Below are 15,352 nucleotides of genomic sequence, written 5' to 3' on the forward strand. Positions count from 1 at the left end.
AGTGGGGGCTAAACTGCACTCAAGCAGTGACCCCTCTGAGGGTTTCATTTGCCAGGCACACACTGCCTCCCACACCTTTCCCCTCCTGTGCTCAAAAATATATGCACAGATATAATGGCCTGAGGCTGCAATCCTAGGCACACTTTCCTCAGGACATGTCCCGTTGAACATAAAGGGGACTGACTTTCCCAGCAAATGTGCACAGGATTGGGCCAAGCACCAGGTGGTCGGCTTCCTGGTGGATCTGTAAGCTGCCTGGATAAAAAAAACAACCCAAAATCAGCAATGCAGCTTGCAGATCTGTTGTTGAGCAAGCCAAAAGATGGGCAGCAGGCTAGTTGCACATGGCCAACAGCCCCCCTGCCCTCGCCACACAATGTGCCCCCATCTGATTTCAAAACTGAGTTTCAAAGTATTTGGTGACATGGCACAAGGAAAAAGGAAGAGAATAAAACTAACCCCACAGTATGTGTTCAAACTAGCCCTTCATACCTGGCCTGTGCGCTTTCACTTTCTCAGACAAGATGCCTTGTGCAAGGACACATGTGTGGAAGTGACTGGGAGATCTGATAATGAGGCAAGAGGAGTCCACATTGGCAAGCATGAGATTCTGTGGCTTTGCCAGGGGTGGAGCAGGCCAGCCAGCCACAGCAGTCCACAAATGAACTCTCAAAGTGCAACACGCAGTACATGGCAGATTAAAGAGTATTTGGGAGTGTTCAGAAGTGGAGGATGTGGGCTGGCTCGGGGAAAGGTGGGCAGGGAAGGGGGGAAATATATGTAGATACAAAAAATGACACCATTTAAAACAAAATCCAACCCAAACCCCTAAGAAGTTCATATTAAAAATGAATAAAAATATGATTATGAAAAACCATGTTCCAATCCTCAAGAACACTGTACTTAAAAAACAAAATAAATGGAAATCATTTCATGAATCCCATTGTACTTTAAATCTCTCTTTCATTGTTTTTGTGGATGTATCTAGCAAGTTTTAAGTTTTTCTTTAAAAACGCCTTTTCATGAAACAACTAACCTCCCCCCCTCAAAAATGATCTATCAGCTTTTTCATTTTCCCTCTGCAATGACCCGTTTTACTCAAGTTTCAGCATTTCTTGCATATTGTTTGCATAAGGCTGAGAGGAAATGGGCACATAGACACTGAAAGCAAGAGAGAGAGAGTTTGCGCGCAGGCGTGTGACATGAACTTGGGATAAATTTAAAAAAGAACATAGAGGTTTATCGAACTTGGGAAGCTTACAGAAAGTTGCTGAAATTATACTGATTCAAACATTACACACACCTCTATATTCAAATTTCTTGTGTTTGTTATTTCATTTAGAGTCACCAAGAAGTTCAGTGACTATAGTATACAGAATGCACCTATCTAGGATTTTATAGTCTGTCGACTGTGTTTTCTTTCTTTCTTGAATAAAGAAGTCATTGCACAACAAGCCTTAAATAGTGCTACCCTTACAATGGCATTTTTAATAATAAAAAAACCCATCCCAACCTCCCTGTTAAATTTGGTGACATTCCCAGTGCTTTAAAAGCCATGCTTGTCTCCCCTCACTCCACAAAGTTCTTCTCTTACAACAAACACGAACTCTATTTTTGTAATAAAATAAAATAAATGTTGTGGCACCTAAAATAAAACAGTCTACCCTGAAGACGTATCACTGCACCTCTGTGTTAGAAAGAGTACCTGTGTGTCCATGTGTGTTAAGTTTATCTCTGGTGGTTTTCAGGGGTGCAAGGATTGAAGCACTGAGTGTGGTTCTGGTGCCTTGTGCCTGGGGAGTGATGCCTGGTTTGCTGTGGTAGCCAGCAGGGAGGCTTCTCCTCCTCCCCTCTGGCTCCCAAGTTTTGCAAAAAATACAAGCAGGGTGTTGTACCCCTTGTGTGTTAGCTTTTCAGTGCTTTAAAATTGTGTGACATGAATGCTGTAGAAACATTTTAGGCTTACATTCTGTGCACATCTATGCAAGATGCTTTTAAAAATATATATCATTCAAAGAAAGCAGGAGTGGGTAACATCGAAGGGGCAAGTTTACATAAAAATCCATTTAGAGCACTGAAAACAAACACTGAACCTCCTTCCAAATTCTAACGCTAACACAATCATATATATATCTATAAAAGTGTGTTTATACATAGGTGTCCTTTCTGACTAGAAGAGATCAGGTATGTTCTCTGTTGAGGCACTGCCACAGGTTGTGCAAAACCCATCATTTTTTTAAAATATACAAATATTTTCATATCCAGGAAGTACTCAAATCCACTTTTTCTACTATGTTACAGACCTGGGAAACAAAGTCAGCAATGAACAACAGGTTGGCCAGTTATATGGTTATGTATGGCTCTCTCTCTCTTTTTGTTTAGGCAACTCTGGACTAAAATTTTCCAGGAATATGCAAAAGAATTTTGTACGAGATAAATGTGTAATTTTTTCAATTCCCGCTGATAGGGCCTAGACCTTTTAAGACCATGGAAAGTAGCACCAAAATGACCCTTTGCATTTGTTCGCAATTGTTCACAACACAATTGTTCACAACACAACACAATTTTTTTTTGCAGGTATCAGATTTCATGGGTTTCAAACTTTGATGAGGAATCTCAGTTCATGGATGGCAATGTAACAAACCAGGCATTCCCTTCTTCTTTAGTTTTTGCCACTAGGGCCAGATTTGAACACATAAGATAATACATTGGCTTCCCCTGCACAGTCACCATCACACAGATTAGAATCTGAACTCAACTCCTTAACCGGCATTGCAAGGATATCAAAACATGGTTCCAAGCACCCCCTCCCCCCAAAACAGTGACATCTTTGGAAGAAGTGTCTGGATGGATTTAAACCCAACTATTTTGTCTGTCTCCTACTTTATTCTCTTTCCAGAAAGCACTATAAGGCTGCTCCCTCAAGAGCAATCCCTGCTCCCATCTGCACAAAGATACAGCTGAATGGAGGAATGAGGCTGCAGTTTGGTACTACTTTCCTGGGCTAAGCACGGGATGTGGACATGGGCTGCTTACATTTGAATGGAAAATTTATGTGTGCGTTTTTCTGTTCTATGTCACAGTGGGGTCTGCATGTTAGCAGAATACTTTCATCTCAATGGCAAGAAAACCTCATTTTCCATAAACTGATCATACTTCTTGATGTCACTAAAAAAAAACCATGTTGGTAAAATTTCAAGATATGTTGTGCACCAATTGGAGCTTAAAGTGGCACTTGAAGGCAGAAATCTCTCTTTTGCCAGGTGCTTTTCTGCCATCTTGGCCTTACGGGCTTGACCCTGTTTTGATCCATTTCACTTTCCATTCCCCCTTCCTGAACTGACAGCAAATCCCTTCACAACTTTTGCAAGTACTGTTTATTTTTATTAATTTATTAGAGACTCCATTTTGGAGGGAGTCTATTTTTCAGATGGAGGTTTCTAAATAACTAGCCCAATACGTATCTATATCTGAACATTCTTGTCTCTTGCTTTTTTAAAAGCACACCATTCCTGTTTCCCAGTATAACATTCTTAGCTTGTCATTCTTTTTTTTTCTTATAAAAAGGAAAGAAAAAAGAGGAGAAACCCATAACAACCACATATATGAAAATGTAAGACATTATAATGAAAAAATGGTGTTGAGTATACTTGATAATGATGTACATCTTTTCTTCTTTTGTCTCTCCAAACAAATCAATATAGACTAGGATGTAAACAAAACAGTAAGATAACACTTTGAAAACAGACAAACATTTATCCATCGAAAATAGAATAATAAACCAGTAAGTCCACTGTGCAGGAGGACACTTTCTCTTGATGGTAGGAAAAAAAATATTCTTTTTAAAAAGTGTGTTAAAGTAAGATGTTATAAAAGTCTATTGTTATAGTTCTCTACTTACTTATATGCCTTGTATAACAGAGTGCTGTTTTGTTAATTGTTTCACTATAGTGCTTAAAAAAAAAGTTTGACATTCCCATGGACCAGTTTTTGGTTAACATGTAGGCTGCAGTAGGCTTACTGTAGATGCTGTAGAGGAGGAAAGGATGAGCATATATACAGAGAGAGCCCAGGGGCAGCTTCCCACCAAAGAGAGAAAAGTCCAGTAACTCCATGATTTCAGGTTCATGATTCTTACATGGTTTGCTGGAATGAGAGAAAGAAAACAAGTGATAAAAGTGACGCTCGAAAAGAACACAAGAGCCCTGCTGGATCAGACCAAGAGGAAGGGCCACAGCTCAGTGGTAGAACATCTAGTTTGCATCTAGAAGGTGCCCTGCTCAATCCTTGGCATCTCCAGGTAGGATTAGGGTTGTCCCTTCCTGAGAACTGCCAGTCAGTGTAAACAGTACTGAGCTAGATGAGGGGTCAGCAACCTTTTTCAGCCATGGGCTGGTCCACTGTCCCTCAGACCATGTGGTAGGCTGGACTATTTTTTTTGGGGGGGGGGAATGAACAAATTCCTATGCCCCACAAATAACCCAGAGATGCATTTTCAATAAAAACACACATTCTACTCATATTAAAACACAGATTCTTGGACTGTCCATGGGCCGGATTGAGACGATGATTGGGCCGCATGAGCTAGATGGACCACTGGTGTGATTTTGATGCTGTATTGTGTTTTTATATCTGTTGTAGAAATAAAATAAAAATAAAAGAATAAAACTGAAATGGGCCTCAGTCCAAGGAAGGCTGAGCCATGCGGTTCTTCTGAATGTGCAGATCTGTTTCTCAGTCTGCAGGAATGACTCTGGTGTGAGATCCTAGTGTGCCATGGCTGAAGGGAGAACTTCAGATGAACTTACTTTTCCGTTGTTTGCTTCTACATTTGTGACACAAACATGCTGCTGTTTAGTTCATCTACTGATAACTGGGATATCTGCAATTAAAAATGGAAAAATGGAAAGAAAGATTTCCTGTTAAAATATTTCCTTGATACTCATCCTGTCTGTTCACCACTACTTGGTTTGGAGAGTTGATAAACATGACCCTAATCCCTGATAATGTCTAGGGTGACTCAGTGGATAAAATGATGGATAAATTATTTTCTTCTATGGCAGCTATCAAAAAGGCGCCAATGTCTATATATCCACTCAATCACTTAATTTTGAGAGGCCATGGCTGTGGACTTGCTGAATATTGCTTTTATGACATGGGTCGCCTATATGTCTGCAGTTAGAGAATTGAATAACCCACATTATTGGGTTCGGTTAATCACTGAAAAGGTTTTTTATTTTTTTAAATGTTGCAGAGATTCTATTCATAGGAATGCTCTTCATATACCAGAATAAGAAAAGAGTAAAATAGCAACTTTTAAGCATTAGCCTGCTTAAAATGGTTCCTCCACTACTGTAAGATGGGTGCTTGTGTCAATTTGTGGCTAGAGGCTCAGTATGGTTACTGGTACCCCATAACAGAGGGGGCGAAGAGGGAACTTGCTACAGCAAATTCCAAATGTGACACTTGTGATGCATTGAGTATACAACCGCTGTTATTATTGTCATGCATACAAGGACTGCATCTGCATTAAACCTTTCCCTAGATTTTTTTTTTAAAAAAAAGTAATTTATGCAAAGCATTCTGGATTTCTGAAGCAGGATCTGGAACATTTATGGTTTTGAGTGCAATTCTTTCTCCATTTCCTTATGAGGCAAAAAGATGGTTGCACCCACCCACATTACCCATTCACCCAATAACTTCATATTCCATGGGATGGTGAATCCTTACCCACAACTGAGGATGACAGAAGGAGGGGTGTGTGTAAATACTTCTAATGCCACTGACAAAACTCCTCACAAAATGAATGCTTTATGTGGGCATTTGTGTAGAACTGCTTGTTTAATTCCATTCATTTAGCAAGAATTATATACTGCTTAATAAAATAATAATATCTCTAAGCAGTTTACCTAAAATGGTAAAAATATGTATTTTTAAAAACATTTTAAAAATGAAACCAGGCTTTAAAAACAGTTGGCATCTGTCTGCGTTGGGAGACAATGGAGGAGTGCATCTCTGGGGGTGAGGTCAAGCTGTTGGGACGGTTGCAAAAAATTGTCAAAATATAGACACAACCATCAGATTTAAAAAGAAACAACTTTGCATAATAAAATGTCTGAGCAACCAAAAAACAAAAAACACCTTATCATGGGGGTGCTACTCATGTTAAAAGTCTCTACATTTGCACCTGTGGTCATGTGAAAAAGAGCACCCCCTCCTCTCACACACTCCTCCCCTCCCCAGGAGACGTTTAATGTGACAGCCGTTAACTGTTGTGACTCCACATGAACGGCCTCAGCAGGTGGGTGCTGGGCAAACAGTTAACAAGGATGATGATGCCATGCCCCACTCCTAACCCCCTAAACTCACGTGGGTGTGGCTTCTGCACAGTATCTGAACATTGCAAAACAAAGCTATTTGAAAAGGCCAAACCTGATTGGCTGTAGCAGTTGCAGCGAAAGGAACACTGGTGGCAGGTGATGTTGCTGCAGAAACAGTGGTGGGCGTAGCACCGTGCATCATGGGAACTTTTTTCAGTAGGAAGCCATGGAAGTGACATAACAGGAGGGCGGAGCATTTTTTGTAACCACGGTGATGTGTGGTGGGGCGGGGAGGATGCGTGCCGGGGGTCACAGCGACAAGCCATGGTGACATCATGGGAGGAGACATCGCGGGAGGGCGGGACCCAGCATGCAACCACAGTGCAAAGCAAATATGGCAACAGGGGAAAGGGAGGGGAGGGGAGGTTGAAAAATAAAAACAAAAAAGAGAAAAAAAGAGGGGAGGGGAAAAGCCAATTACAATTGTAATTAAGGAAAAAACCAAAATATTCTCAACACTTGGTACACATTTATAAGCAGAACAATGATGTATAAGACTCTGGGTGGGGGTGGGGGGTGGCAAGTTTCCAAAGATTGGTGGAAGGAGAGCAGACTGCCAAACAGGACCCCCCCCCGATTTTGGAGGCTGTGGCTAGTGAAGGGGCACCTGAGGTGAGCCACACCAGGCTGCTCTTGTGGGTGCCATGATAGCCCTCCCTGCTTTGAAAGGTTGCTGTCCCCCACCCCCATTTTTGTGAACCCGAAGTTACACAGCTCACTTCTGAGCAAGTGCTTGTACAAGATGCTACCGCTCAGGCGCATGTTGCAGTCGCCATCCCTCCGCATGTCATGGCTGGCAGGTGCAGCAAGCAGCCTCCCCTTTCCTTTGATGCCAACTGGGCACAGCTGCTAGTTCTGTGACAAGGATCTTGTGGGTGCTATTTCACCCCATTTTGCCTGCCTGAGTCCTTCGAAAGGAGTGGAGGGGTGAAGGGAGAACTGTTTCTGCGACATTATTAACACCTCCAGAAAAATCAGAAATAACATGAGAGCTGGAAAAAAGCAACGTTGGGGGGGTGGGGCTGCGACCCACTTAAATAGACGGCAGGTCTCTGGGATTTTGGAGAATGTGGACTTTGGAAAAGGAGTATGATTAGTCAAGTGGTGAGGAGGAGTGTTCTGGGAAGTGGACACAGCACATACTTAAAGCACCTTTGAAACAGATTCGCTGCTCCCACCCAGGAAGAATCCTGGAAACTGTAGTTTACCCCTTAAGAAACTACAACCCCCAGGACTTTTGGAGGACTGAGAATGCGCTTTAAATGTATGGTGGGTATGCAGCTTCAGTCAGACACAGGAAAAAAGCATCCTGATAAAATCCCCTGCAGGGTTTATAAGCTTGAAATTGCAAGGGATAAGGCCCTCAGATCTGGTCTCTCTGGCACAGACATGTTTGCTCTCTCGCAGGTGTGAGGCTGGGGAGAACTCACCATGCTTGGGCTGGCTTTCAAATAAAGAGTGTTCAGTGTAGGCATTATTTTTTAACCTGCCTGGCCTGAGGACATAGGGCAGGTACTTCAAATTTAAAGCAAGTTGTGTGTAGGATAAAATAGGACCTTGCTGACCTAAAACATTGCAAGCTCTAGACTCCCTTGTTCATTTCTCATGGAGGACCTGAACACGAGTCTGGAATGCATCACTTTAGGCTGAAGAAGGAATGGTGTCACATGGCTCCTACAATTCCCTGCCCTGTATACATGAAGGAATGTCTCCACCCCCATTGTCCAGCCCAGAAACTAAGGGTCCAGCTCCGAGGGCCTTGTGGTAATTCCCTCACTGCAAGAAGTGAAGTTAAAGGGAACCAGGCAGAGAGGCTTCTTGGGAGTGGCGTCCTCCCTGTGGAACAGCCTCCCATCAGCTTACAAAAAGATAAACAACTATACAACTTTCCATCTGAAGGCAGCCCTGTATCGGGAAGTTTTTAATGTTTGATTGTTTGATGTGTTTTTATTATACTGGAAGCGAGCCAAAGTGGCTGGGGCAACCCAGTTAGATGGGTGGGGTACAAATAATAAAACTGTTATTATTAAGAAAAGTAGAGTGTCAGGGCACAGGCTAGAAACAGGGCCGTCTTAGGCAGATCGGCCACCGTGGCGCGGCGATCCCTCCGGCGCCCCACCTCTCTGCCTCTGGGGCCACCTCCCTCCCGCGCTGGCCGCCCCTCGGGAGGGGGGGGGTGGGCGAGCGGGGGATGAGGGGCGTGGTGCTGGAGCGGCGCGGGGCTCTGCGCGTCCTTCCAGCGCTCCAGCTGGGAATCCCCGTGTGGGATGGGAGGCAAGGGCGGCCGGCTCGCAGCCCGCCCGGGAGTGGCATGGGCAGCAGCAGCTGTGCTGGTGGCGCACGAACGCCCGTCCGCCCGTGGGGGCGGGGGCAGGTTGGGGAGGGGGTGCAGGGTATGCCGGCGGGCTCGCCCCTGGGGGGGGCGGCGCCCTGGCACGGTGCGCCAGTAGCCCCTATGAATATGACGGGGCTGGCTAGAAACTGCTTGCAGAGGTATTCCTTCTCTAGATGAATGAAGGTGCCTATATGAATCAAGATTCCTTAGTCAGACTATTAGTCTATTCAGCTCACCAGAAATATATCCAGCCCTACACAAAGATGCCAGGGATGGAACCTGGGACCTTCTGCATGCAAAACAGGTGTTCTATCACTGAGCTCTATAGATGAAAGAACAAGAGCCTTTGCCTTGCACGTAGAAGGTCCCAGGTTCCATTTCCATGTGGGGCTGAGAGAGAACCCCTTCCTGAAATCTTAGAAAGCTGCTACCAGTCAGTGTAGACAATACTGAGCTAGATGGACTAATGGTGTGATTCAGGGCAAGGCCGGTTCCTACGGCTTGTACCCAACTAAGTTTTACTTGGGAGTAGAACCACTGAAATGAATGGACCCAAATTAGCCATGACTGGTAATTTCAATGGATCTACTCCGAATGGGGCACACATTGAATACACCCTATGCTCCTGTGTATTTGAGGAGGAGCGTTTAATCACATGAATCCCCACCCACCCACTGACAGTCTTCTTTTGCAATTCATTACTTATTTTAAACATTCCTATCCTACCTTAATAGCTAAACACTTCCTCAGCAAAAGAGATGTACAAAATGTCAGCTAAAGCAAGGGGGTTGTGAGTGAAAAACTAAATGCAACATTTTGAGTCCCATAAAATGCCATTCTATAAAGCAACATTAAAAGAAAAAAGCAGCATCAGATTTACTAATCACTGAATGCTGGTTGCAAGATCAATAATCTATTTTTTAAAGGCCATATCAGCACAATAGACCTGTCCCCTCACATGGCTCCTTTCTCCCCTTCCTACAATAGTCAAGAAGAGTTTTTAAAAGCTGCATGCGTTTAAAAGAAATATTTGCAAGCCGATAACAGGCTCCCCTTTCAGCCCAAGAAACGTGGCACTGATGTGTCATTTGACCCAAAACACAATGTGGAGGAGGAGGAGGAGGAGGAGGAGGAGGAGGAGGTTGTTAAACTATTGCCTTTGTCACAGAACCAGCATGGATGCTAAGAATTGACCCTATTCAAGTTGGCTTATTAAAAAGGGCTTTGTCAAATGGTCTAGTTGATTGATTAGGGTTTCAATCATTCAATCCTATTCAGGTTGGTTCATTGAAAGTGTTTTACCAAACAGTTTCCCATTTCAGATTTTTAGGTTGAAAATGGGGCTTTCAGGGAAATAGAAATGTTCTCTGAATAACTTCCTAGCTAGGAGAATATCCCCATTTATTGTCTACTGCCATTGTTTCCCTTACCTGCTACCATTTGGCAGGATCCCCCCCAACAATCTACTTCTTGCTTTGTGGATTAAGTCCCAGCCAACCATGGATCACACAAGAAACAGGATGGTGCCAATCAGGAATCACCAGGTGAACCAGACAACATCATGCTGCCATGCCGCCAATCCAATTTGGCTATGCGATGATGTCACTGAGGGTGGATTCAGCCAATTGGGAGGGACAGCAAGAGGGCAACATAAAAGGTTAGGCTGGCATTTTTGTGGGCACTGCCAAAAAGGAAGAGGGAGGTGCTTTTCAACACTGGTTTTGACTCTGCCCTACTTATTAGTCATTGAATTTGCCACACTGCACAGACGTGAAAAGGAATATGACCATTTCAGCCTTTAAGACAACAGCAGATCCTGACACACGGCATGGCGTCACACCATGCTTCCCGCTCCCCCTCCCCTCCAGCGACAAAGTGGATCACAATGGCCTCATTCAGCTTAGCAAAAGTTTAAGTTTGTGGAGAAAGACCTACCAACGCTTGCTGTGGGAGTCATGCACAGCACAGACCCTGCGCACCCATGCAATGAAGCGTGGAAAGATGAACAGAAGGGACATTTCATTAGTGAAGCAGTTAACGTGTTAACATACAAAAACTCTTTCTAAAAGAAAAAGGAGATTATCCTCCGTTGCTGCTACTGCGGCATCTACTGCCAACACAAATGCAAAACTAAAGATTCACTGTGACTGAACCAGATCTTATTGTTCAGCCTTTACAAGTTCAAGGGAAGCTGTGCTTGGATGATTTTCAAACTCGCACACCCAGAGCTCCTCTCAAGGCCTTCTTGTTGGTGCTGCCACTGGGACTGCCCAATTGGCAGTTACCCATGACACAGCCTTTTCAGTGGTGGTTTCCTGGTAGTGCGATGTCCTCCCTGGTAAGGTGTGCCTGTCTCTCTCATTAATGACTTCCAGGAGTAATTTGAAAGTGTCCTTCTTAGCCATGCACTTGGTGGCTGAAATATACTGTTCCTGGCAACCCTGAGATCACTGGATGAGATAAGGTTTTTACTTGTAATGGTTTTTAGGATGGTTTTAACTGAAACCGTTTTTAAACTCTAGCTGTTTTTAGAATGTTTTAAAACAGTTAAAAAAGCATCAACCAATGATGATAGCTGATTTGCTACTGTAGGTTCCTTCAGAAAGAAGGGTGGGATAGAAATTCAATAAATAAACCAGTAAGTTCAGGGATCATACTGTAACTGATCAGAACTGTGAAGTTGGTAGGCACCACGAAGAACATCTAGTCCAACCCTCTGCAACGCAGGAATCTTTTGTCCAACATGAGGCTCGAACCCACAACCCTGAGATTAAGAGCCTCATGCTCTACCGACTGAGCTATCTCAATTTGGCCCACTTCCTTTCCAGGGCATGCTTGTGTCTGTGACTCACTGACACAACGACTTTGTGAAGGGCAGTGCTTCCCACAGAAAGCATTGTGTCAGTAGAGGTATTCATTGCCCTGCCCACTTTTGCCTCTGGCCCCGCCCACCATGGGCATGTGCCCTCAGAAGGTTACGCAACCCCCACACAGGCTGAAAAAGGTTCCCCACTCCTGTCCTATGGGAAAATGAGCAGGCAAGCCTAATATTTTTGGGGTCAGAGAACACAGCATAAACTCATAAACTGGGAATGGGAGGCTCATCTGTCCTTGTAGCTTCAGTGGGCAGAGCACCTACTTGGGATGTAGAAGGTCCAAAATTCAATCTCCAGCATCTCTAAGTAGGGCGGAAAGAGAGTCCTTGCTTTGAGTTCTGGGCAGCTGCTGCCAGTCAGTGCAGACAATACTGACCTAGATAGGTCACTGGTCTGGACTCAATAAATGGCAGCTCCCTACATTTGTAATCAAGCAGGACTTGGTTTTCCTCCTGCACTTTTGTGAATGGCTGTTTCTGAACCCAAAGCCAGCAGAACTCCTTTATGCTTTGATTATAGCTGTTAGTCCTTAAAGCTGAAAGAGAGCATCAGGGCTCTTTCAGCAATTGTTTAGAACAACTGTCTTCTATCTTTTTAATTTTTTAAAGTTTTTAATTTTTTAAAATTAAATTTCAAGAAAAATAAATAAATCCATGTACTCTTCAATACATAATTTTGTTTTCTGTTTTTTCTGACTTCTCATCCCATTTTCCATTGTTATCTTATTTTCTACCCTTTTGCTGTATCCTGTCTTCTGTCTCCTATATCACAACAATATTACACTCAGTTCTAATTCTTTCTGTTGCTCATACTTCAAATCCTGTTCAGGAGGTCTTCTATCTTTTTAAATCCAGGTCCAAGACTGAGGTCCTGGACTCCCGGATTGTGGCCAAGATACACTTCTAAGCAGGCACACACTGGTAACTGTCCAAGAATCCAGTTATTGGCTCTTGGTGAATTTTGTGGAAACATGAAGGGAGAAAGAGGAAGGAAGAATAAAAGAAAATATTGGGGCGGGGCAGAATTTTGGCATTTGTTTTTATAGACCCTGAGAAGGAAATAGAAGGTGGTTGCTCTGGCTTTTAAATCAGTGAAGGGACAGAACTGAAAAGAGATAAATATATATTTAAAAAAACAGCATCTACCAGGATTGGAAGACAACACCCCCCCAATAAAAAGGTTAGTAAATATATCTTCTGCCAGACTCTTAGGAACGGGCTTCGTAAAAAGCACAACAACACATCTTAGCATCTTAAGCTTTAGAGAAGGCATCATAGTTATTGTAGTGGCATTTTTAAAAAGCTAGATGTTTCTGAGTGCAACTGCAATTCTTTCCCTTTTTTAAAGTCCAAAGGTTTTGCAAAGAGATAGTTCCAGCACCAATCCTTTCAAAACAAGGCCCACTGCTTGAGCACTGGGAGCCACACCAGATCCTCAGCCTCCAAAGACTCTCTATTGCCTCAGCAAGCTAACAAGAGAGAGATGGAGCCCTAGCTGTTCCATATCCCTTTGCGACAACCCATCATCCTCCTCCTCCTCCTCGTGAACTCAGCATCTGTACTCCCCTGAGGGGAATCTCCTGATTCATGCACCTGTCGCCATGCAACACCTGTGCAGATCAGCAAATTGGAGGCTGTGCTGGTGCAATGGAGAGGCGGGGGCAGGGCGCAGGGAGTTGTGCCAGGACAGCTCATTATGGGCAAAGCAACCTGCTCAGCAAACAGCAAAAGCCACGTTTGCGAAGTCATACAGTTCCATTCACCCTCCAAGAGCAAGGGCAGATCAGGGTGTGGGAATGGCGAGAGAAGGCCTCTAAACAAGTGCCTCTAAACATAGCATTTTCCCTCCCATGGAAGCAAGGGATAGGGTAGTGGGAGGTAAGACGACTTACCTGTAGGGATAAATGTTGGCTGTTGCAATTGCATGTTTGCGAGGGCCTGTTGGTAATGGAAAACACTTGGGTTAAAGACTGTGGTGGCACCATTGTTTTTTTCAAGCGCTGGCCTCTTTGGTAAAGGTTGAAGAGCACCAGGTGGCAACGCCTGCAGAAGGAAATGGAGGGAACCAAATGTGATGGGTCAGAGAAGGGAAATTGGGGGAAGGGGGGAAAAGAGAAGAGAACAAATTTTAGACAAAGCAATGATCAAACAAGACATGCTGTGCACTCTGCAAATCACCTGCAACTGTGTTGGATCAAAAAACCAAGGTGGGGGAATAGGTCAAGCAGACTCCAATGAGATAATCGTCATCTTCTTCATCATCATCATCATCATCATCATCATCACAACTTCACAGGATATGCAGTTAGGGAAAGTGAAATTGTGCCAATGAATTAAAAACAAAACAAAACAGTGGGGCAGTGAGTGCTCTGAAGGGCACATCTACACCTCAAACTCAAAGCAGGTTTCAGAGGAAACGTTGCTGCTGCACAGGGAGCAGGGGTAAATCAGCAATAATTTTATCTTGGTCAGAGGAAGACTCAGAAAGCAGTTGCAGGCAACAAGCATAGAAAAAAAAACCCAAAACAAAATTACCAACTAAGAAAGGAAGAAAGAAAGAAAGGTAGGAAGGCAAAACAGCTATTAAAAAAACAACAACAGAGAAGATTAGCATAAGCATCATGTAAACTGAAATGCTAGCTGTGCTAGGGTTAGCTAAAGTTTACATGTATAAGCATCAGTCCTGTACCCTGTGCCTATTTTGGGTTCCTGACATGATGTGCTAACTGTGTGTGCATTTGGATACACAGATCAAAAAGAATAGGGAAAACTGTGTTTCTGATCCTATCTGGCATGAATATAGGAAAATTATTTCCCACCCCTCAGATGACTTCACATCTGATTTAGCTCTGAAGTGACCCCACAACTATTATTTCTACAACACCATTCATTCAAGGACTCAAATGTCCTCAACATGAGGATAAGAGGATAAAAAGAATTCTGGTTTGGATAAATTTTAGGGAGGAATTTGGGGAGGAGTGCCACCAAGCTGGAGTGTGTAGGGGGTTTAGCTGTTTTCATGATGTTAAACAATAGATTGCTGCCTTTCCTGAGCTCTTGCGAAATGTTAGGCTTGAATTTTCAGTAAGGAAACAAACAATACAGATTAAACTCTTATTTCAGCTGCCCGGGGCTTCTGGCACTGCAGAGAAACTAGGAATTGTTTGCAAGGGCAAAGCAGCAAAGCTGCTAAGAATCGCCTACCACTTTTATTGGGCAGAATGAGGGATAGGCTGTTGGGGTGGGCCAGTTGTTGCACCAATGGGTGTGTACAAAACACCAGGCCTAATCCCACTTAGGCTCCTTGGTTCAATAGGGTTGTGAATTGAGGTTGTCAGACCCTATTGCTAACTGGATCCCTTAGTTTTCGGTTGCTGTCATGTATATGTGTGTTTGTGTGTGATTTCAGTGGACCATGAGATATGTTTAATTTCACCCAAAGACAAATTGTTTTGTCCCCCCCCTCTGTTAACAGGCCACCTCTTTCTTACAAGCAAATCGTCTCTTTTAACCTGCCACATCAAGGTGCTTCCAAGTCAGTCAAACCTGTTTCACCATCAGATTCAAAGGTTGCAGGGCAAAGGGGGGGGGATGCTTTCAAATTGCCGTGTGGTATATTGCCCTGCCTGTTGCTCATCCCCAAAGAACATGTCTCAACAATGGGGAGACATAGGGGAAAGGTTTAAGGAAGTGCCAACTTTTCTTAACCATCAACTACTTTTAAACAGTTAACTCCTTACTCACCCAACCTCACTCAAGATT

At 43.7% G+C, this 15,352-nt stretch overlaps 1 protein-coding gene across 5 annotated transcripts in view; it reads right to left on the minus strand.

Annotated features, from left to right (window-relative positions):
• Nucleotides 1–3,360: 3,360 nt before the first annotated feature.
• The window catches only part of MBNL3 (muscleblind like splicing regulator 3), a 62,241-nt gene continuing 50,249 nt past the window's right edge, over nt 3,361–15,352 (minus strand). For 3 of the 5 annotated variants that reach the window (XM_033137918.1, XM_033137921.1, XM_033137920.1), the window contains 5 exons: nt 13,483–13,633; nt 10,651–10,686; nt 6,433–6,527; nt 4,809–4,882; nt 3,361–4,146 (listed from right to left, as the gene is read on the minus strand). In XM_033137918.1, the coding sequence (XP_032993809.1) occupies nt 4,826–4,882; nt 6,433–6,527; nt 10,651–10,686; nt 13,483–13,633 (339 nt within the window). In that variant the 3' untranslated portion in view covers nt 3,361–4,146; nt 4,809–4,825. The remainder of the gene's footprint in view (nt 4,147–4,808; nt 4,883–6,432; nt 6,528–10,650; nt 10,687–13,482; nt 13,634–15,352) is intronic. The other 2 variants (XM_033137919.1, XM_033137922.1) reach the window with 1 other exon arrangement.

The sequence above is a fragment of the Lacerta agilis genome, chromosome Z (genome assembly GCF_009819535.1).
Source record: "Lacerta agilis isolate rLacAgi1 chromosome Z, rLacAgi1.pri, whole genome shotgun sequence".
NCBI classification, from domain to species: Eukaryota; Metazoa; Chordata; class Lepidosauria; order Squamata; family Lacertidae; genus Lacerta; species Lacerta agilis.